Source organism: Pristis pectinata, chromosome 1 (genome assembly GCF_009764475.1).
Source record: "Pristis pectinata isolate sPriPec2 chromosome 1, sPriPec2.1.pri, whole genome shotgun sequence".
Lineage (NCBI taxonomy): Eukaryota > Metazoa > Chordata > Chondrichthyes > Rhinopristiformes > Pristidae > Pristis > Pristis pectinata.
This window is the reverse complement of record NC_067405.1, coordinates 86,255,073-86,276,710: the sequence shown is the minus strand read 5'-3', so window position 1 is coordinate 86,276,710 and position 21,638 is coordinate 86,255,073. Positions and strand designations below refer to the sequence as shown.

Here is a 21,638-nt window from a genome sequence, read left to right as displayed (position 1 = left end):
TGGGGGTGGTGGGGGGAGAAGAGGAGGAGGGGCGGCGATACTGGTCAGGGACACTATTACAGCTGCAGAAGGGATGGATAATGTAGAAGGATCCTCTCTAGAGTCAATATGGGTGGAAGTTAGGAACAAGAAAGGAGCAGTTACTCTACTGGGAGTATTCTATAGGCCCCCTGGTAGTAGCAGGGATACTGAGGAGCAGATCAGGAGGCAGATTTTGGAAAATTGCAAAAATAACAGGGTTGTTATCATGGGAGACTTCAACTTCCCAAATACTGATTGGCACCTGCTTAGTGCCAAAGGTTTAGACGGGGCAGAGTTTAAGTGTGTCCAGGACGGATTCCTGTCACAGTATGTTGACAGGCCGACTCGAGGGAATGCCATATTAGATCTAGTATTAGGTAATGAACCGGGTCAGGTGACAGATCTCTCGGTGGGTGAGCATTTGGGGGACAGTGACCACCACTCCCTAACATTTAGCATTGTCATAGACAAGGATAGGAGCAAAGAGGACAGGAAAATTTTTAAATGGGGAAGGGCAAATTATGAAGCTATAAGGCTTGAACTTGCGAGTGTGAATTGGGAATTACATTTTTGAAGGGAAATGTACTATGGAGATGTGGTCGTTGTTCAGGGATCTCTTGCAGGATGTTAGGGATAAATTTGTCCCAGTGAGGCAGAGAAAGAATGGCAGGGTGAAGGAACCATGGTTGACAAGAGAGGTGGAACATCTAGTTAGGAGGAAGAAGGCAGCATACATAAGGTGTAGGCAGCAAGGATCAGATAGGTCTCTTGAGGAATATAGGGTAGCAAGGAAGGAACTTAAGAAGCGGCTGAGGAGAGCAAGAAGGGGACATGAAAAGGCCTTGGTGAGTAGGGTTAAGGAGAACCCCAAGGCATTTTTCACTTATGTGAAGAGCAGAAGGGTGACGAGAGTAAAGGTAGGACCGATTAGAGACAAAGGTGGGAAGATGTGCCTGGAAGCTGTGGAAGTGCGTGAGTTCCTCAATGAATACTTCTCTTCAGTATTCACCAAGGAGAGGGGACTTGATGACGCTGAGGATGTTGGTAAGGTTAATGTTCTAGAGCATGTTGATATCAAGACAGGATGTGTTGGAGCTGTTAGAAAATATTAGGGCAGATAAGTCCCCGGGGCCTGATGGAATATTCCCCAGGCTGCTCCATGAGGTGAGGGAGGAGATTGCTGAACCGTTGGCTAGGATCTTTGAGTCCTCATTGTCCACGGGAATGGTACCGGAGGATTGGAGGGTGGCAAATGTTGTCCCCTTATTCAAAAAAGGTAGTAGGGATAGTCCAGGGAATTATAGACCAGTGATCCTTATGCCTGTGGTGGGCAAACTGTTGGAAAGGATTCTTAGAGATAGGATCTATGGGCATTTAGAGAATTATGGTCTGATCAGGGACAGCCAGCATGGCTTTGTGAAGGGCAGATCATGTCTCACAAGCCTGATAGTGTTCTTTGAGGAGGTGACCAGATTGATGAGGGTAGTGCAGTAGATGTGGTCTACATGGATTTTAGTAAGGCATTTGACAAGGTTCCACATGGTAGGCTTCTTCAGAAGGTCAGAGGGCATGGGATCCAGGAAAGCTTGGCCGTGTGGATTCAGAATTGGCTTGCCTGTAGAAAGCAGAGGGTTGTGGTGGAGGGAGTGCATTCAGATTGGAGGGCTGTGACTAGCGGTGTCCCACAAGGATCGGTTCTGGAACCTCTGCTTTTTGTGATCTTTATTAATGACTTGGATGAGGGGGTAGAAAGGTTGGTAGGCAAGTTTGCAGATGACACAAAGGTTGGTGGTGTTGTGGATAGTGTAGAAGATTGTCGAAGATTGCAGAGGGATATTGATAGGATGCAGAGCTGGGCTGAGAAGTGACAGATGGAGTTCAATCTGGAGAAGTGTGAGGTGGTGCACTTTGGAAGGACAAACTCCAAGGAAGAGTACAAAGTTAGTGGCAGGATTCTTGGCAGTGTGGAGGAGCAGAGGGATCTGGGGGTCCATATCCATAGATCCCTGAAAGTTGCCTCACAGGTGGATAGGGTAGTTAAGACCATTTATGGGGTGTTCGCTTTCAAAAGTCGTGGGATCGAGTTTAAGAGCCACGAGGTAATGATGCAGCTCTATAAAACTCTGGTTAGACCACACTTAAGAGTACTGTGTCCAGTTCTGGTCGCCTCATTATGGGAAGAATGTGGAAGCAATGGAAAGGGTGCAGAGGAGATTTACCAGGATGCTGCCTGGTTTAGAGAGTATGCATTATGAGGAGAGACTAAGGGAGCTAGGGCTTTACTCTTTGGAGAGAAGAAGGATGAGAGGAGCATGATAGAGGTGTACAAAATATTAAGAGGAATAGATAGAGTGGACAGCCAGCGCCTCTTTCCTAGGGCACCAATGCTCAATACAAGAGGGCATGGCTTTAAAGTAATGGGTAGGAAGTTCAAGGGAGATATCAGAGGAAGGTTTTTTACCCAGAGAGTGGTTGGGGCATGGAATGCACTGCCTGGGGCGGTGGTGGAGGCAGGTACATTGGTCAAATTCAAGAGATTACTAGCTAGGCATATGGAGGAATTTAAAATAGAGGGATATGTGGGAGGAAGGGGTTAGATAGTCTTAGGCGAGGTTTAAAGATCAGCACAACATTGCGGGCCGAAGGTTCTATCACTCAGCTTCACAACCTCCTGCCTACCCTCACTCCTAACAAGCCCTTCTTACTAACAATGCTTTAAACATGCCTCATAAATATTTTCTCCACTCTTCAAACATCAAGAAGTGGGAGTTGATTTCAAAAATGGAGAATAGTTTTGAAGATATCTATTATCGCTAGATTATCCCTCCCATTTTTTATCCAAACATTATCTTCACCATCAAATTTTACAATGAATCTGTAAGCGTTCAAACACTTGATTCTTGAACCAACCTACACAACCCTAATCACTGTCTCAGTATAGTAACATTATGACCACTTTGCACTACAATGGACTTTGTTTTTTTTATTCTAATTGTGTTCTTTCTTGTAAAAATCATGTTTAACTTATGTTTTTCTTGTGAATGTCGCATATCTGAAGCTATGTGCCTGTGATGCTGCTGCAAGTAAGTTTTTCATTGCAACTGTGCATACATGTACTTGCGCATATGACAATAAACTTGACTTTGAAGTGGTATTATGAGGGAAGAGGCTGATCCAATGAGGTTTCACAAAGCTATTGAGAAGAAGTTATGAAGAAAGGGGTGTATTACGAAGGGGGTGTATTAAGAAGGGGGCATAGTAACAACTTAAATTGAAATATACAGAATGATAAATGATCCTTCAAGGAAACATCTGTAAAATCCATTATTTGACAAACTTTCAAGAAAGAAAAGATGTTATTATATCCTAATAGGTGGTCCTGACCAATAATAACCAACTGGAACATTAAATAAAACGGTCCAAACTTGGAACAAAGCTGGCCAAAACTGGCAGTAGACTCGGCCTCCATCCTCCTGCCATCTCAGTGGGAGGGAAACGGATGAAAAGTTGTCCAACAGTCTGGGAGCCATTTAAGACCAATAAAATCCCATGTTTGATACCTGTCCTGGCCTCAGCTGCCTCAGCAAGGCAGCAGCAAGGTTGGCTACAAATAACCTGAACTGTCCTAAATGACCACTAAATCAGAGAAGGATTCCAATCCCCACCCCTGTGTGAGGACGGACAGAGGATAGGTTCACTGTACAGCTGGAGGCATAGTAAAGTCTGATAAAACAATCTGTGGTGGAGGGGCCCAGCAGCTGTGATCCCACATCCTGACAGTTAAGAATCATGTCCCAATAGGGCCAGGACAAGGGGAAAACTGCAGCTGGCAGGTGAAATGTCGGTAACTTGCCATGAAAGATCAAATTGGTACCTGTGTTGGAGTGAGATTCCTAGATTGCTATTCAAATAGTCCTTGGAATGGTACTTCAGGAAGAAAGCCTTGGTTTAGTATTTTGTGAGAATGGGTTGGAAGAGAGAGATGAGCTGGGATTTCCCGCTGAGGAATCTGTGGACTAGTCGGGAAGAGGGGTCTCTGGGCTTAAAATCATGGAAAACGGGTCAGTCAGCTCAACAGTGTGGACATCAGCCTCTGATGGCTCATGAGGAAATTACACCCTGTGCTGCTTGTGGTAGGAAGAGAGGTTGGGAGCTGACAGTAAGCAGGAGCTGGTACCTGGGAAGTGAGAGGCCTGAAAACAGATAGCTGGAGGAAGTGTAATGCAAGAGTCAATCCTTGACCAAACAGGGTTGGCCTGTAGGCAGCTCAGAAGCTGGAAAATAACCCATTTAATTCCCTCTAACCACTTAGTTCACTGATGGACTATAGGCCACAAGTTCCAGGATTAGCTTATCTGACCACCATGTAGGATAGAAATGATACACACAAAACATGCAAATTGGCTGTGAGGCACACAATCTATTCAAGAAACAGGCAGAAGCCAACAAGCCTGGGTTAGTCTGCTGATTGAACATAGTGAGGTAGATTTCAACCTTGTGAGACAGTGCAAAATGGGTTACATCTCCCTTGGCTTTTATTTCTCAACTGATCACCATGTTATATTGTCACACAAAGTCACGATTAACTCCAGTATGTCTGAAGTATAGTGCAGACAGCCTGGGCATTCTGCACGCTGTCTGCCTGAGAGATAACCCGCCCAGAGAGAGTACTGGGCAAGTAATGGTAGTGGGGTAGACTCCAACTCCACACCATTATGTAAGGTGGGAGACAGTGAGCCCGCAATCCATTTTAAATCCTGCCCATTATGTTTCTATGGAGATATCAAACAGACTACTGGTTCCCTACCACCAGTTTACACTATCCCACAAAATCAACCCCATTTGAATTTCTAGTGTTTTCACATATTGATTGGTTGCCCTCTGTTTTTAAGTGGGGAGCCAACAGTGATTAAGTTCACAAACAGATCACAAGGCAGAGGAAATATTTCCATCAATGTGAGGGAAATCCCTTGCCTGAAGGTTATTGACAGGCTATTGCACTCTGAGCTTAATCCCGAGCACATTGCAACGCTGATGGCACATTCATTCCGGCTCTGTCACTGCAGAGGAAGACCTCACACCTGAGTGCACCCAGAAGGCTTGCACAAGTTAAAGGCATCTTTCCCACTGGATCTTCCACGCCCTCCATTCAGGTACACAGCATTCCCCTGAGTGAACCGGAATTGTCCAAGTGTTTTCAGACCCCCATGCACTGGTGAAGCGCAATGAACAGACAACAGCAGAGCTCACGTACCTTCAGCTGAGATGACAGAAGGTGATTAGGCAGAGGGAGAAGAAAGACCAGTTAGAAAGAACATGGAAAGTAACATGGAAAGAAGAAGATGAGGCAGTTAAACAACATTTTGGCAATGTAATAAACTCTGAGTACTTCTTGCGAATTTTGGGTTACATGTTATCTTGGGGCTTTGGACAAAGGAGTGTGGATTGGACACTGGTATAAAAATATAAGACCAGGTGTACTTTAATTCCTATATACCAGTTGCCTATTGCCTGGCTGAAATTATATTTCACCTGAAGAAAATATTTTCCCTATCTTCAAAAACCTCCACTGCTTCAGGAGAATACAATAACGAATCTTTGGACATTACAGTTTCCTAGACAGCAGAACCAGTGCATTAAATGAGAAGCTGGTGGAAACAGCAGGGAATGGTAGTATTCCAAATAAACCACTCTATTCTCTCTATCCTCTGGGTTAAACGACTTACCATTTTATCTTCAAACTGACCTCATCTCTACTTGAGAGAGTTCTTGGTTCTGGGAAATGGAGCCTTTGCTGTTGTGGACAATGAAGGTCAACGTCAAGCTTTGAAATCACTTTAAATATTGTTGGAAAGGTTCTAAACAATCCAACAATAGGCCTTAACCAACCAACCCCCCCCCCCACCCCCCCAGCCCCCAGTGTGTTATAGTGCACTTATAAGTTCCACAGCGGATATGCTGTAACTTCAAGTATTGTGAAACTGAGTGTCCACAGCCCAGGCTAGGATTGGCTGCTCCAACAAATGTCATGTATGATCAATGCTGCCAAGAGATGGGGACATCAGTTTGGGCTCCTGGTCCTGGATAGTTTAAACCCCTAAACCCTTTGCGCCAAAATTAGAATTAAGAGGACAGGGTGGTGTAGCCGCTATGGGAGAATATTTAGCAATGTGTTGCCCTGGCAAATAAACTTCCCAAACCCTCCGCCCAGGTTTTTCTGGTTGGATGGCTTAACTTTGGAGTAGGTTTGGTGGCATTTCCACTCAGACAATAGTAGAACAGGGAAAGCATCTAAGGAACTCTTGGTTATAACTTCAGAAGTAAAAGAACTTATCAGAATGTGATCTGTTACTGAGACTAATGTGATCTGTTATTATCAGGAACAGAGTTTCTGTTCTTGGAAATCTTTCTTACTTCAAAAATAATACAATAACATTACTCAAGAGTGAAAAGGTGAATAGAATTAAAAATGGTACAAACCTTAGGGTTGTCAGCTATGATCTGGTTCTCAGTTTCCCTGAAATCAATAAATCACACATACATTTATTAAAGAGAATGAGACATTTCTCCAAAATTCCTTCAGTTTTAAATTGCATTTCAGTTGTCCTGAGACAGGGTTGTACTGCCTAATGATTTCTCCGGTTTGTAAACATGAGGAAGGTTAATTGTTTAAACAGAAACACCTACTAACATTCAGTTGACTTGGGTGTGGTTATAGTACTGGATGAGGGTCTTGGGTTCAAAACCAACCAAGAGAGTTGTGAAACTAAATTTAATTAATATGGTAATGTGAGGAGAACTTACCAGATGCAGTCAGATTGCCAAAAACAGAACAACTGATTCAGTAACTTACTTTAGGAAACATCATGAAATGTTAAGGACTGAAAAGCCTAAGGATTAAATGCAGAAGTAGGCCAATTGCACCCCTCTCCTGTGTGCTCCACTCCACCCCTTCACCAAACACATTCCACCATTCAATAGCCTTGGCTATTTTGCCATCTAATCCTGATATCCTTTGACTCCTTAGTGTCCAAAAGGCTATTGATAAAGTAAACTGGGAGGAGCTGGTGCAGGGTGTGGTAAGTAAGCGGCTGACGCAATCAGCAATGTTAGCAATACAACTATACCAGTAAAAATTGTAAAAATTTGTTATTTGCAATCCTGCATACTGACCTCAGTCTTGAATATACCCAGTGATTGAACATCTGTAGCCCTTTAAAGTTAGAGAATTCCAAAGGTTTCAAACCTTCTGTGCAAAGACATTTCTTATCTCAGCCCTAAATATCTGTCCCTTATTCAAAGCCCACTGCTAGTTCTAACTCTCCAGCCAAAGGAAACAATCTCCCTGCATCAGCCCTGACAATCCTACTCAGAATCTTGCATATCTCAGTAAGATCATTCCACTAAACCCCAGCCAGAATAAGCCAATCTTCCTCAACCTCTCTTCAGAATTCAAACCAGTCATCCAAGAAATCAATCCAATGAATATGCACTGCAAGTACTGAGGCTGAACCCACAAAGTGCTTCATGTAAGGTCTCAACAGAGTCCTGTACAACCTCAGTGAGACTTTTTACTTCTGTACCCAAGCCCCTTGCAATAGAGCTCAATTTACCATTTGCCTCCCCACTTGCTGTCAGCACAAAGACATTTACTTCCTGGCATCTCATGAACCATCAACGTTTATTGGTTTCTCACTACCTCACAAGTACTGTGTTTTTTCTTTTCTTCACACCAAAGTGAATCACATATTTTCCCACATTATACTCCATGTATGCCTACTTGCTCAACCTGCTGATATCAATTTCCAATTTCTGCATTCTTTCCCACCTAGCTTTGCTTCTTCAGCAATCTTGGATTCATCACACTATCTTCTTGTCCAAGGCATTGATACAAATTGTGACTGGCTGAGGGCCTGGTCCTGATCCATGTGATACTTCATTTTTTTACAGTCTGTCAGTTTTTCCCTACTGATTCTTTCAGTTCTGTAACCAACCTTCAATCCATGCTGATATGTTACTCCCAAATCGGGGGGACCTTCTCGTGATGCTGTTTAAAATGCCTTTTGAAAATTCAAACAAGAACATTAGCACAAGAACACAAGACAAAGAAGCAGGAGCAGGCCATTTGGCACCTCATGTTTTCCCCACTATAGGAAGGATGTGACTGCGCTGGAGAGAGCATACAGAGAAGATTTAACAGGACATCGCCTGGATTGGAGCATTTCAGTTATAGGGGGAGATTGGATAGACTGGGTTTACTTTCCCTGGAATGGCGGAGGCTGCGGAATAACCTGATAGAGGTAAAGCAAATTATGAGGGAGATAGGCTAGATAGTAAAAATATTTTTCTCATGGTGGGAGTGCACAAGACAAGAGAAAATAGCTTTAAGATGAGAAGTAGTAGGTTTAGAGGAGATTTGAGGGGGAACTTTTTTCACACAGAGATTAGAATCTGGCACACACTACCTGAGGGGTTGGTGGAGGCAGAGACTCTCACAACAGGTACTTGAATTGGCAAGGCATGGAAGGCTACGGACCATATGCTAGTAAATGGGATTAGTATAGGTAAGTAGAATGGTTGGCATGGACATGGTGGGCCGAAGGTCCTGTTTCTGTTCTGTATGAATCTATGACTCAATAACTGTGCTCTTCCATTCAATAAAAATCACCATTGTTCTTTTACCTCAACACAACTCTCCTGTGCTAATCGCAAATCCCATGATCCACTTCATATTCAACAATTTCTCTGTCTCTATCTAGAATATACTATGCCTCCACAGGCCTCTTAGAACATAGAACAGTACTGTATGGGAACAGGCCCTTCAGCCCATGATGTTGTGCTGAACTAATTCAGCTAATGACACCTAATCCCTTCAGCCTGCATATGGTCCATATTCCTCTATTCTCTGCAATATTCATGTGCCTAAAGAGCCTCTTAAATGCCTCTATCATATATGCCTCCACCACCACTGGCAGCTCATTCCTGGCACCCACCACTCTTTGTGTAAAAAACTTGCCCCTCACACCTCCTTTGAACTTTCCCCCCTCACCTTAAATTCATGCCCTCTAATATTAGACATTTTGACTCTGGAAAAAAGATATCAACCATCTACTCTATCTACAGTATGTCTCTCATAATTTTATAAACTTTTATCAGGTCCTCCCTCAGCCTCTGTGCTTCAGAGAAAACAACCCTAGTGGATATTCAACCCCCTTGAGTAGAAAACTTCAAGATTCACCATCTTCCGGGTAAATAAATTTCTTCTATCCCTGTCTTGAATGGCCAATGCTTTATTAGAGATTGTGCTCCCTGACATAGACATCCCATCAATTATGCATTGACGCTGCCAAACCCTGTAAGAATGTTGTACATATCAATGAGATCACATTCACTTTTATCTACTCTGCTAGTTACACCATCAATAAAATGCTATTAGATATTTCAAACATAATTTTCCCTTCATAAAACTCTTATAGTGCTACAGTGAGTTTTTTAATACATTTTGCCATCAACAGACATTAGGCTAATATTTATCTCCCTTTTAAATATCAATGTTGATTTTAATAATGTGAATTAGGAGCAGGAGTAGGCCCATCAACCACTCAAGCCCCTTCCTCCACCCTATCAGATCATGGCTGATTTGATTGTAACCTCAATTCTGCATTCCTGCCACCCCAGTGACCTTTTACCTCCTTGCTTATAAAGCATCTGACACAGCATACATTTACCAACTGGAGAAATTTAAGAGACTATGACAAGGCAAATCCTCTCAACCTAACAACACACACCCCAGGACAGTTCCAGGACACTGGGAATGTTGGAAGATCACCTCCAATGTGTCCAATCTCTGCAGTCGCTTCATTCAGAAGCTGGGGTGCATGTTGCTAGGTTGATGGATTTGTCTTGTTATAGTCCCTTTAATTTCTTTAGGAATGTCAAGTAATTTAAGTGCCTTCGGTGCACATGCTCCTGTTTACATCAATGGTGCTGAGGTCGAGAGGGTTCCAAGTACCAAGGAGTGAACATCACCAATAGCCTGTCCTGGTCTAACCACATGGATGCTATGGCCAAGAAAGCTCACCAGCACCTCTACTTTCTCAGGAGGCTAAGGAAGTTTGGCATGTCCCCTTTACCCCTCACCAATTTTTATCGATCCACCATAGAAAGCATCCTATCCGATGCATCACAGCTTGGTATGGCAACTGCTCTTCCTGTGACCACAAGAAACTGCAGAGAGTTGTGGACACAGCTCAGCACATCATAGAAACCAGCCTCCCCTCCATGCACTCTGTCTACACTTCTCGCTGCCTTGGTAAAGCAGCCAGCACAATCAAAGAGCCCATCCACTCTGACATTCTCTCTTCTCCCCTCTCCCATCAGGCAGAAGATACAAAAGTCTGAAAACAAGTACCATCAGGCTCAACGACAGCTTCTATCCCGCTGTTATAAGACTATTGAATAGTCCCCTAGTATGATAAGATGGACTCTTGACTTCACAATCTATCTCATTATGGCCTTGCAGCATATTGTCTGCCTGCACTGCACTTTCGCTGTAACTGTAACACTTTACTCTGCATTCTATTAGTGTTTTACTTTGTACTACCTCAATGCACTGTTGCAATGAAATGATGTGTATGGACAGTATGCAAGACAAATTTTTCACTGTACCTCTGTACATGTGACAATAATAGACCAATTTACAAATATATTACCATTCCTTCATCACATCACTGGGTCAAAATCCTGGAACTCTCACCCTAACAACATTGTTGGTGTACCTACACCTCAAGGACTGCAGTGGTTCAAGAAGGCAGCTCACCACCACCTTCTCAAGGCCAACTAAGGATGGGCAATTAAATGCTGGCTCAGCCTGCAAAGCACACATTCCTTGAATGAATATAAACAAATAAGGAGGGCATTAAGACTACCCCAATTTAAACAGTAAAGCTTGAATCACAGTCCAAACAATTGCTTTCAGAACAATCAATGGGAGTGACTGAACTGAATGTAGGATAAAAGGAACAGGAGAAGGATATTCATCCCCTCGAACTAATTTGGTTGCAGCTCACCTGCACCTTAAACCCATCTAGGCACTTGGTTTCAGAACCTTCTTTGCTTTCCAAGTATCTACCGACCACAGGTTTGAAATTTTCGAAAGATACATTGCTTGGCAGGTGATGGGCAGCTGGGAGGGTGGTACCGAGGGAAGGGGGATATATGAGGAGAAAGATAAGGAAGAGGTTCTAGACTTTATCCATAAGGAACTGTTGTGTTGCAACAAGTAATTCCCTTCCTTTTGCTCAGATGGGAGAGTTTTTCATTCTGTAGAGCATCAAAACCTCAAATAAATATTGTGAGAATTTATAGGCGTGACATGCTAGATGAAACATAAATCACTATCTTCAAAATGTGATGCCAACATTTACAGTGTCTGGATCAATGCAGTTACATTATCAAATTTTCCCATTTCCAACTAACAGTAACTGACCCCATACTTTGGATCTGCTAATATAGTATAGACTGGGAGTAAATCATAAATTTGCTGGAATTAAGCCAATTACAGAACTGAGCCACGAGAATTGATTGGGGTTCACTTTCTTGCAATAATTAAAAAAGTAACAGAGAGAAAGTTTTAATCAGCTGACTTGTGCAACAACTTAATTCTTAAAGCAGTTGCCCATGGTGACACTACCCCTTTTAGCCCCCCTAACTCCGCCAATGAATAGCTTATGCTTTAATTAAGGCAGCAGCGAAGAGAGCTCCTAAAGAGATAATGTGTCAGAAAAACCTCAGAAATGTTTCAAAAATGTTGAAATATCTTGACACAAATTATGCACTAAAAATGCTGGTGATGCTCAGTAGGTTGGACAGCATCTGTGGAGACAGAAAAAGAGTTAACGTTTCAGGTTGATGACCTTTCAACTCTGTTTCTCTTTCCATAGATGCTACCTGACTAGCTGCATGTGTGTCTAGCATTATCTGTTTTTACTTCAGATTTCCAGCATCTGCAGTTTTGCTCTTTTTATGTCTCAATCATTTCTGTGCATAAGACTTCACCAGAAGGCAAGGTATATACAACCAGGTAACTTTTTTTTTTGAGTGGTGGCATTACTTGCATTTGGAAAACACTTGCTCCTTTGAAAGAGGACAATGGACTCTGACTCTGGCCTGAGAAAGTAGTGGATTTTTCAGTTTGGTGCTGGCAAGCAATGCCTGCTGCTGCTGCCTTGCCCAGTTTCAATCCCCACCCCTGCCCAGTGAGAGGTGACTCACTCTGACATGTTCTGTTTCTCCGAGAAGACCCTGAGGACAAACTCGCCCTCTTGGTGCGGCTCATAAGTGGAAGGAATGATCACATATTCGCCCGGGGGAAGCCTGAAGCGTTGTGATATCTCCCGCAGGTTAATGTATGACTTCGACCTGCACTTGGAGGCCTGGTAGAGGAAGAAATCTTTGGGAAGGTGCTGCTTATTGCTTTGCATCTGGGGGAAGAAAGATTAAAATAAATTAACCTTTTTGTTCCAATGGTAAAAATCACTTGCCTTTTTGATGAGGAACATGGGTTCAACGAGGACCGGCAGCATTGGCTGGGAAGAGACCTTTCCCACTGAACAGAGAACAAGGAAGGGGTATAGTTGTACTCTACAGGGTGATACAGATCAGCTGGTAAATTGGGCAAGACATTGGCAGATGGAATTTAATCCTTATAAGTGTGAGGTGATGCATTTTGGGAGGGTATAATAAATGTTGGGTATATGTCATGAATGGTAGGGCCCCAGGGAGTACTGAGGAACAGAGGTACCTTGATGTACAAGTCCAAAGATCCCTGAAGTGGCAGCACATGTAGATAGGGTGATGAAAAAGGTATATGGGATACTTGCCTTCATTAGCCAAGGCTAGAATATAAGAGCAGGGAAGTTATGGTACAGCTTTATAAAACATTGGTTAGGCCATAATTGGAATACTGTGTGCAGTTCTGATCACCACACTATAGGAAGGATGTAATTGTACTAGAGAGGGTGGAGAGGAGTTTCACCAGGATATTGCCTGGGACGGAGTGTTTCAGTTATGAGAAGAGACTGGATAGGCTGGGTTTGTTTTCCTTGAAGCAAAGGAGGCTGAAGGGGACCTTGTAGAGGTATATAAAATTATGAGGGGCACAAGGTATGATGGATTTCCAGAAACTTTTCCATGGCAGAAGTGTCTAAGACCAGAGGGCATAGGTTTAAGTTTAGGTGCGAGGTTTATAGGGGATCTGAGGAAGAATTCTTTCACCCAGAAGGTGACTGAAATCTGGAATGTGCTGCCTGAGAAAGTAGTGGAGGAAGGGACTCTCACAACTTTTAAGTAGTATCTGAACGAGCATTTGTAATGTCAAGGCATAGAAGGATACAGAACAAGTGCTGGAAAATGGAATTAGTTTAGGTAGGCACTTGATGGTCAGTATAAACATGGTGTGCAGTATGGCTCTTCGACTCTATAAAACTAAATAGAGAGAAGAATTCTTCCTGCAGCAGGTTATAAAAGTACAGTTAAAAATGGAGAATTAGGGAGTTTAAAATGGAAAATTTATTAAGAGAGGATCAAGGAATCAGGTTAAAAAGCAGTTCCCCAAGAGTGATAATCTCTGGATCATGTGGTATCAACCCCAATTAGGGAGGGTTTCTTGAAGTGAAGCCCAACCTGCTTATAATAGCATAAAATCACACAGCCTTTTCAGAACAGAATGATACAGTACAAATAACATGGAAACAAGGCATTGCAAACATATTAGAACAAATGAGTCACAAAAAGCATTAGAGTAAATTTGTAACCACAAACATTAGAACAAACATGTTACAGCAATCCACAGTCATCCGCTCTCTGTTTACTTACCTCCTTTGGCACCTTTAACAAAAAGAAAAGGGAAAAATGTTAACAATTTCAACTATATAAAAAAAACTTGAATACATAATCAAACTTTATAAGTGCAGGGAATGTGTGCGCAAGGTAAAGTTGCTCATAGTGCGAACACCACTAGTTACAAGGTGGCCATGTGTGGGTGCTGAATGAGGAGAAACAGGAAGGCAGGGATGCCCAAACACACAGTCAGCTGGTCTGCTGACTCAGTCCAGGTGCACATGAAGACAGGAGCTAGCTGGATTACCGGGGGAGCCAGTCAGCTCCTTCTGGAGAAGACTGATGAAAAATTAATAAAGATGTGCCGCAGATTTGTAAAAAAAAAGGCTCCAAATATTTCCAGATTTTGAATAAAGGTGAATAACGTTGCTGCACAGGTCATAGATTTAAATCCAGCCCAGCACAGATCGAGATCTGCCCTGCCCGCTGGGATAGATTTCCAGTTCCCTCAGCAAGACATTATGGTACAATTCAACTATCCTTATAGAAGCCAACACTAGACTCAGGGGAAAGGGGAATCAGGCAGGTTTGTGAACTGGAGTATGATTTCCTCTATTAAATTACAATCACAATGAATTAGAATAACCTTAGACCAGTTTCAGTCAGGAAGACCCTCACTTTACTCCATGGGATGGTTCTTTATTCCCCGTAGCACCATTCTTTTCCCTTTCAACAGAATCATTTACATTTCTTCATAGACTGATAAACTGATACCTTTTACATCAAGTTTAATCTCCATCTGTCTGATGAAAGATCATGGACCTGAAACGTTATCTCTGTTTCCCACTCCACAGATGCTGCCCAACCTGCTGAGTATCTCCAGCACTTTTTGCATTATTTTAGTCTCTATTTTCCTGTCTTTCCTATTTCTGTTTGGCTTAAGTTTTTTTGGTTACAACAATAGGAACTACTTGCATTAATATAGCACCCTTAAAATTGCAAAATGTACAAAAATGCTTACTGGGAGTGTTACGCAACTGTTTCATACCCAGCACTAAAAACTTGGTTTAAAGGAGGGGAAGGAAAAGAGCAGGAGAGGTAAGAACTGCAGAGCTTAGACAGGCGATGGCATGGCTGTCATTGATAAACTGTGATAAAAAGTGACCAGAACTGGAGTAGGGCTGAAGGGAGGGCCAAGGCAATGGAGGGATTGAAACTAAAGGGTATGAATTACAAAACGGAGGTATTGGTGGATCAAGGGTTAACGTAGGTCGGCAGAGCTCAGGAAAAGGGAGCAACCAGGCCTGGTGCAAGTCAGGTGATGGTAACAAAGTCCTGGATGAACTCAGTTTATGGATGGTGGAGGTCACTAGGAAAGGAGCCTGCAGACATAAGGATCAGCAGCAGATGGAGTAGAATAAGGAGAAGTTGGGTGATATTCCAAGGTGGAAGTAGAGCAATGCAGAGGATATGATGTTGGAAGTCAGACAAGCAACTTGAGACAAATCGATGGCAGTGTTCTGATGGTTTGAAGCTGAGAGCCACTCAGGTGCACTTGGAAACTGATGTTGTGGTTTTGGATGCTGTTGCTTATGCAGAGCACATGCATAGAAATAGGAGGCCAAGGTCAGATTCTTCAGGGGCTCCTGCATGAACAGGAAAGGAGGATTCTTGCCTTCATCCAAATAAATCTCAGGCAATCTCCCTCAAAGGGAAGAAGGGTGAGTTTATCACGGTCATCATCATCTCAAATGTAATTTATGACCTTTTTAAGGATCACTTCTGTGGCTCAGGAAGAAACTTAATTGGGAAGGTGGGGGCGTTCAAACGTGCTGCTCTCTTTTCATATAGGATCCTATGGGTCCTTCTGAGATCTCCCTATGTCCTTATCAACACATAACCTCTCCCAGCATGACACAAACAAGTTGTCAGGCTGCTTATCTTATGTGGTGTGGGACTCTGCTGTGTGAAAATAGGCCACTATGCTTCCCAATAATGCAACAATGATGGACTTTAATTCCTATGAAGGACTTTTGGGTGTCTTCAACTGTGGGAGTTGAGAAACATAAATGTAAATTCTTTCTTATACCACCAGCATGAGTAGTCCCTTTATCTGACTAAAGAACTCATTGGTTTCCTGTTCTGATGAAAGGTCCCAGACCTGAAACATTAACAGAGTCTCCCTCCACAGATGCTGCCCAAACTGCCGAGTACTTCCAGCATTTTCTGATTTTATTTCAGATTTCCAATATCTGCCACCATTGTTTTGATTTCCATTGCTTTCCTATTCCTTTCTGAGATGTGCAAATCTTGCAATGGAAAGAACTCCAAATTTCCCCATGCTTTATCTTCAGAAGTTACCTGATAAATAGCAAAGCCAATGGTATGAAAATTGACGCCAATCTTGCGCTCCTTACGGCGGTTCTTTTGCATCAGAGCAACGAGAAATGTACAGAGGACCTCTTTGTCGTCGGGATCATCATCCTCCTCAAAGAGTTTCAGCCGGTACTGCGGGTTTGTCCAGAATGTGTCTAAATTGAAAGAATGGAGGGAGGGAGAAAAAAGATTGGTCATTGATGATCTGCTCTTACAGAGTCTAAAACTAAACGGCGAGAAAGAAGAATAAAGGTAGGGAAAACCAAAGCTAGAGAGAAGGAACAGACAAGGGAAGAATTGGTGGAGCAAAGGGAGAAAGTCAGAGTCAAAGGAATAAAGGAATTGGGGAAGGAGCATAGAACGTACAGCACAGGAACAGGCCCCTCGGCCCACCATGTCTTTGCTGATCATGATGCTAAATTAGACCGTACATCTGGCTGCACATGATCCATATCCCTCCATTCTCAATGTCACTTAACCATTTCTATCGTATCTGCTTCCACCACTTCTCCTGGCAGCACGCTCCACATCCTGTGTGTAAAAAACTTGCTCTCCTTTAAACTTTCCTCCTCCCACCTTTGGGAGAGTCAGTGTGTGCATGCCCTGATTCTATGAGGGAAGTAATGCTGAAGGTCTCTACAAGAAGAGGCAGTGTGATGTATTTTCTGCATCCTGCCGGGGAAACAAATCCAGAACTTTTTTCTTCCAGTGCATTTGGGTATATCTAAGAGTCATTTTAAAAGTGTATTTAATCTGGGTGTTGCTGGTAAAGGCAGCATAATTACCCAAAAGAAAGAGGGAACATACAGAATCAAACACAACCAGGAAGGGGGAAGGAAGGCAAATCAAGGGCAGAAAAATTGGCACCAGGAAAATAATCAGATTGTCACAAAGAGCTAACGCAGGCCATTCCCCAGCCAGCACCTGCAATTCTCATCTGAGTGCATTAGACACTGTCTTGCTGGCCGAGCCGTGTTGGCGATATCTCAGCTGCACTCCACCACTGGACCCTGCAGTCTGACAGTGGAGAAGTAGCTTGCTAGAGTGTCCCTGCACTTGCTCTGGGGATTGGACCCTGCACCAGATTAGTCCTGGGGCAGGATCCACGGGCTTGTCCATTCTTCATGACAAATGTGCTGCCTCACAGAAGGAAGGCAAATTTTATGCAACTGCCTTGTTTAAATTAAACGTTTTAACTGTTTATTTTATTTGTAATAGCTCTTAAATGTTTCTGAATGTCATGTTCAGAAGGATTAAAAATTGTCAAAAGTTTGCAGGGCAGTTTGGTGGATGCCCATGTTGACCTAATCAAGACTTCATACACCAAACAGCCTCAACACTTGGCTCCAGGACCATATACTTCAGACCAGGTAAGAACGAAGCAATGGGAACAGTGAGTGCACTCAGCAAGTGCAGGCCAGGGAGAGTACCACCCCCTCCCCCAAGCAGCAGTGGTCCATGAGTAAATCCAATCTCATGCCACACACAGTTACTAGAGCAACATAAAAAGCACTGGAGGATCTCAGCAGGTCTGGCAGCATCTATGGAGGGAAATGGAAAGTCAACGTTTCAGGTCGAGACACTTCGGCTGGACTGGAGTATGAAAATATGAAATGAAAATATTATTGGCCTCTTCACAGCACAACAGGAGGGAAATTAAATGCATTCTCCTCACATTCCAAAAATAAGTAAACAGGGAAAGATACAAGAGGCAGAGCAAAATGTAGAAAGTGGTAGGGAGGGATGGGAGAGAAAGATACCACTGGCAGTAGAGAAGGACCCACCTGGGTAGTTCCGGCAGCCTCCAGCAGAACAGCCCTTTACCCACCGCCCTTCATTGATGGACACAGTCCACTTGTGGAGCTTGTCATCATCTAGTGCATCTGGCGTCAGGTTACAAATCTCCAGCTTTGTGAAGTTCTTCTTGAAATCGTCAAAAGACATCCTGCAAACAGCAACAGAGAGGAAGTGTTATGTTCCATCCAACAGCCCATCATTCATTGGGAGTTTCGGGATTCTTGTCATGAGGCATCAAATGATTAAAGTCTGAGTCAAGTTTAATCTTTTCTTGTCTGCTTGGGCTGAGAAGGCACAGCAGCAACAAAAAAAATTAGGAATTGAAGCCTGTGGCTGTTCCATTTCCTCCCACTGCCCCAGGCCACACCTCTCCAAGTGATGCCTCTGGTACACTCTGCTGTTCCCAAGCTAATTTACTGGTAATTGGTTTATTATTGTCACAGGTACCAAGATACAGTGAATATATGTACAAAGGTACAGTTTTGCATGCCATCCGTAAAGATCATTCCCAAACATAAGTATGCCGAGGTAGTACAAAGGGAAAACCAATAACAGAATGCAGAATATAGTGTTACAGTTACAGAGCAAGTGCAATGCAGGTAGACAATAAGATGCAAGGGCCACGACAAGGTAGATTGAGAGATCAAGAATTTATCTTTATCGTAAAAGAGGCCCGTTCAAAAATCTTATAACTGCGGGACTGTCCTTGACCTGGTGGTGTGTAATTTCAAGCTTTTGTATCTTCTGCCTGACGGGAGGGGGAAGAAGAGAAAATGACTGGGGTGAGAGGGGTCTTTGATTATGTTATACTGCTAATCCCGAAGCCATTTTAGGGTTGAGTGGTGTGAAGGGAATGGCAGCAGTAATGACAGCCAGTGTGTTTGAACATCAGGCAACAGGATACTTATCCTCACCAAAACTCTCCGTCATCTTTCATTTGATGGTGCAGCCGTTGCTTTTGCGATTTCTCGATATCAGACCACTCCCGGGCCCTGGAATGGGAAGGGAATACCATCATCAGACTTGGAAAATTCCACATTCACCCAGTCCCTCCCTTTGTTCTGCCTCCCTTCCATGGAATAGAAATCAGGAACTGCCATTGCAAGGTCCTGAACTCTTTGACAGCTCCTGCTGGAGGAGGGCTTCACAAACAAGACCCCACCTCTAGCCAGTGAGCAGTTACAACAACAACGTAACAAAAAAAACCACCAAAACATCCCAAGGCACTTCACCAGAGCGTCTTCAAATAAAATGTGCCATCAAGCCAAATATTAGGTGAGATAAGATAAGATATTTATTTATTAGTCACATGTACATCAAAACACACAGTGAAATGCATCTTTTTGCATTACTGAAAATGTGCTGGGGGCAGCCCGCAAGTGTCGCCATTCTTCCAGCGCCAACATAGCATGCCCACAACTCCTAACCTGTACGTCTTTGGAATGTGGGAGGAAACCGGAGCACCCGGAGGAAACCCATGCAGACACGGGGAGAACGTACAAACTCCTCACAGACAATGGCAGGAATTGAACCCAGGTCACTGGTGCTGTAATAGCGTTACGCTAACTGCTATGCTACTGTGCCACTAACCAGAAATAAATAATCATCATTCTTGTCCGATTCCCTGTAAGCAGTCAGCTATGCAAAGTCTGGCCTCATCCTTACTTGGTTGGGAATGCCAGGTGCAGGAGGTTCAAACATACATACAAATTAGGAGCAGGAGTAGGCCACTCGGCCCTTCAGGCCTGCTCCACCGTTCAATGAGATCTTTCACTTGCTTGCTTATCATGAATCTATTTAAAAACATTCAAAGACTGTTTCCACTGCCTTTGAGGAAGAGAGTTCCAAAGATGCATGACCCTCTGAGACAAAGAAAAGTTTGTCTTATCTTGTCTGAAATGGGTATCTCCTTCTTTTAATCTGTAACCCTGGTTCTGGATTCTCCCACAAGAGGAAATATCCTCTCCACATCCACCTATCAAGACCCCTCAGGATCTAATGTCTTTGAATCTAGTCCCCCTCTCACTCTTCTGAACACCACCAGATACAAGCCTAGCCTGCCCAACCTTTCCTCAAAAGCCTATTCTGGGTAGCATGTACTAGTCTAGTCACCCTTCTCCAAACTGCTTCTAACTCATTGATGTCCTTCCTTAAGGAAACAAATGATCCAACCAGCAAAATTCAACACTCACACACCAATTTATCACTTGGATCAAAGAGGCAAGTTTTAAGGTTTGGAAAGGAACTCCAGTGCTTTGAGGATTGCCAGCTGAAGTTTGGGAATGATTCAGAATTGGAGGAATGATGATATTCAAGTTCAGTTGGATTGGAGGAATTTACAAAAGAGGACTGTGGAAAGTAACAAGAGAGCTACAGGTGGATTTAAGACAAAAATTAATTCTAAAATTTGAGGCAATGTAGGTTCCAGAGCACAAGAAAAGTGGTGAACACCACACTATCTGGTACAAATTAGGACAGAGTTTTGGTGACCTGAGTTCACAGAAGGTAGATGAAGGAAGTCGGCCGGATGTGCTGTGATTTATTAAGTCCATAAATGACAAGGACTTCAATGAAGGTTTGAGTGGTGGATGAACTGAGGTAAGAGCAGAGCTGGGCCATGCTGTGGAGGTGAAAGTCAATCCTGGTGGTTACGGACACAAATGTGACGTAAGCTAGGTTAGTTGCCAGCAAGAAGGATGAGTTGGTGGCTAGGCAATGGAGTCCATGGAATGATGGGAAACAATACTGTCCGACTACCATTACCTTCCTGGGGGAAATTTTTGGCCATCCAGCAATGAGTCCAACAGCACTTTGACCATTCAGAGACAGTGGAGGGGTCACAAGAGGCAGCAGTGAGGTAGAACTGGGCGTGGTCAGTGTACATCGGAAATTCACGCCGTGTTTCCAAAGGACGTTGCTGAGAAGCAATGTATGGACTGGAAATAGCAGGGGGCAAGGGACAGATCCTTGGGAGCACCAGGGATATCGGTGCGGCAGTCGGAAGAGAAGCCATTGCTCGCGAATCTCTCCCTATCGCTAGGTAGGTAGATAGATATGGAACCAGGTGAGTGAAGTCCCACTGAGCTGGAGAATGGTCGATGGAGGAGGAGAGTACAGACAACCATGTCAAAGGATGTAAGCAGGTCAAGAGTTATGACAAGAGATACCTTTGCCCTTGTTTAAGGCATGCAGGATGTTAATCAGCAAGAGGAGCTGTGTCAGTTCTCCGGTGGGGTGGAAACTTGATTGGAGGGATTCAAACATGGAGCTCGGTAAAGGTGGGAGGTGACAGCGCATTCAAGGGCTTTGGATTGGAAAGAGAGGTTTGAGATGGGGCAATGGTTTAGAAAGCTGTGAAGATTAAGGGTTGATGCTTTTAAAGAAAGGGTGAAGATAACAAAGGAGGGGGACAACATCTGAGGATTTGAGAATCTGAAGCAATATCGGCTAACAAGTGGGAAGTGAAGCTGGGTGGTAGCAGTGTAGGGGGTAGGGGAGGTCACAAATAAGCCTCAGCAGATCCTTTCCCCAAAAATATAGACACAGACTACATGGACTAACCAAGCATAAGACAGACAATCCCATCTTTTTCCTTCTCAAGCCCA

The 21,638-nt window shown here is 43.5% G+C and overlaps 1 protein-coding gene across 1 annotated transcript in view; it reads right to left on the bottom strand.

Moving 5' to 3' along the window:
• The window catches only part of LOC127578420 (calpain-3-like), a 107,841-nt gene that overhangs the window by 22,408 nt on the left and 63,795 nt on the right, over positions 1-21,638 (bottom strand). The window contains exons 8-14 of the mRNA XM_052030440.1: positions 18,948-19,025; positions 18,021-18,181; positions 16,222-16,391; positions 13,897-13,908; positions 12,295-12,503; positions 6,502-6,538; positions 5,768-5,815 (exon numbers count right to left, since the gene is read on the bottom strand). Of these exons, the coding sequence (XP_051886400.1) occupies positions 5,768-5,815; positions 6,502-6,538; positions 12,295-12,503; positions 13,897-13,908; positions 16,222-16,391; positions 18,021-18,181; positions 18,948-19,025 (715 nt within the window). The remainder of the gene's footprint in view (positions 1-5,767; positions 5,816-6,501; positions 6,539-12,294; positions 12,504-13,896; positions 13,909-16,221; positions 16,392-18,020; positions 18,182-18,947; positions 19,026-21,638) is intronic.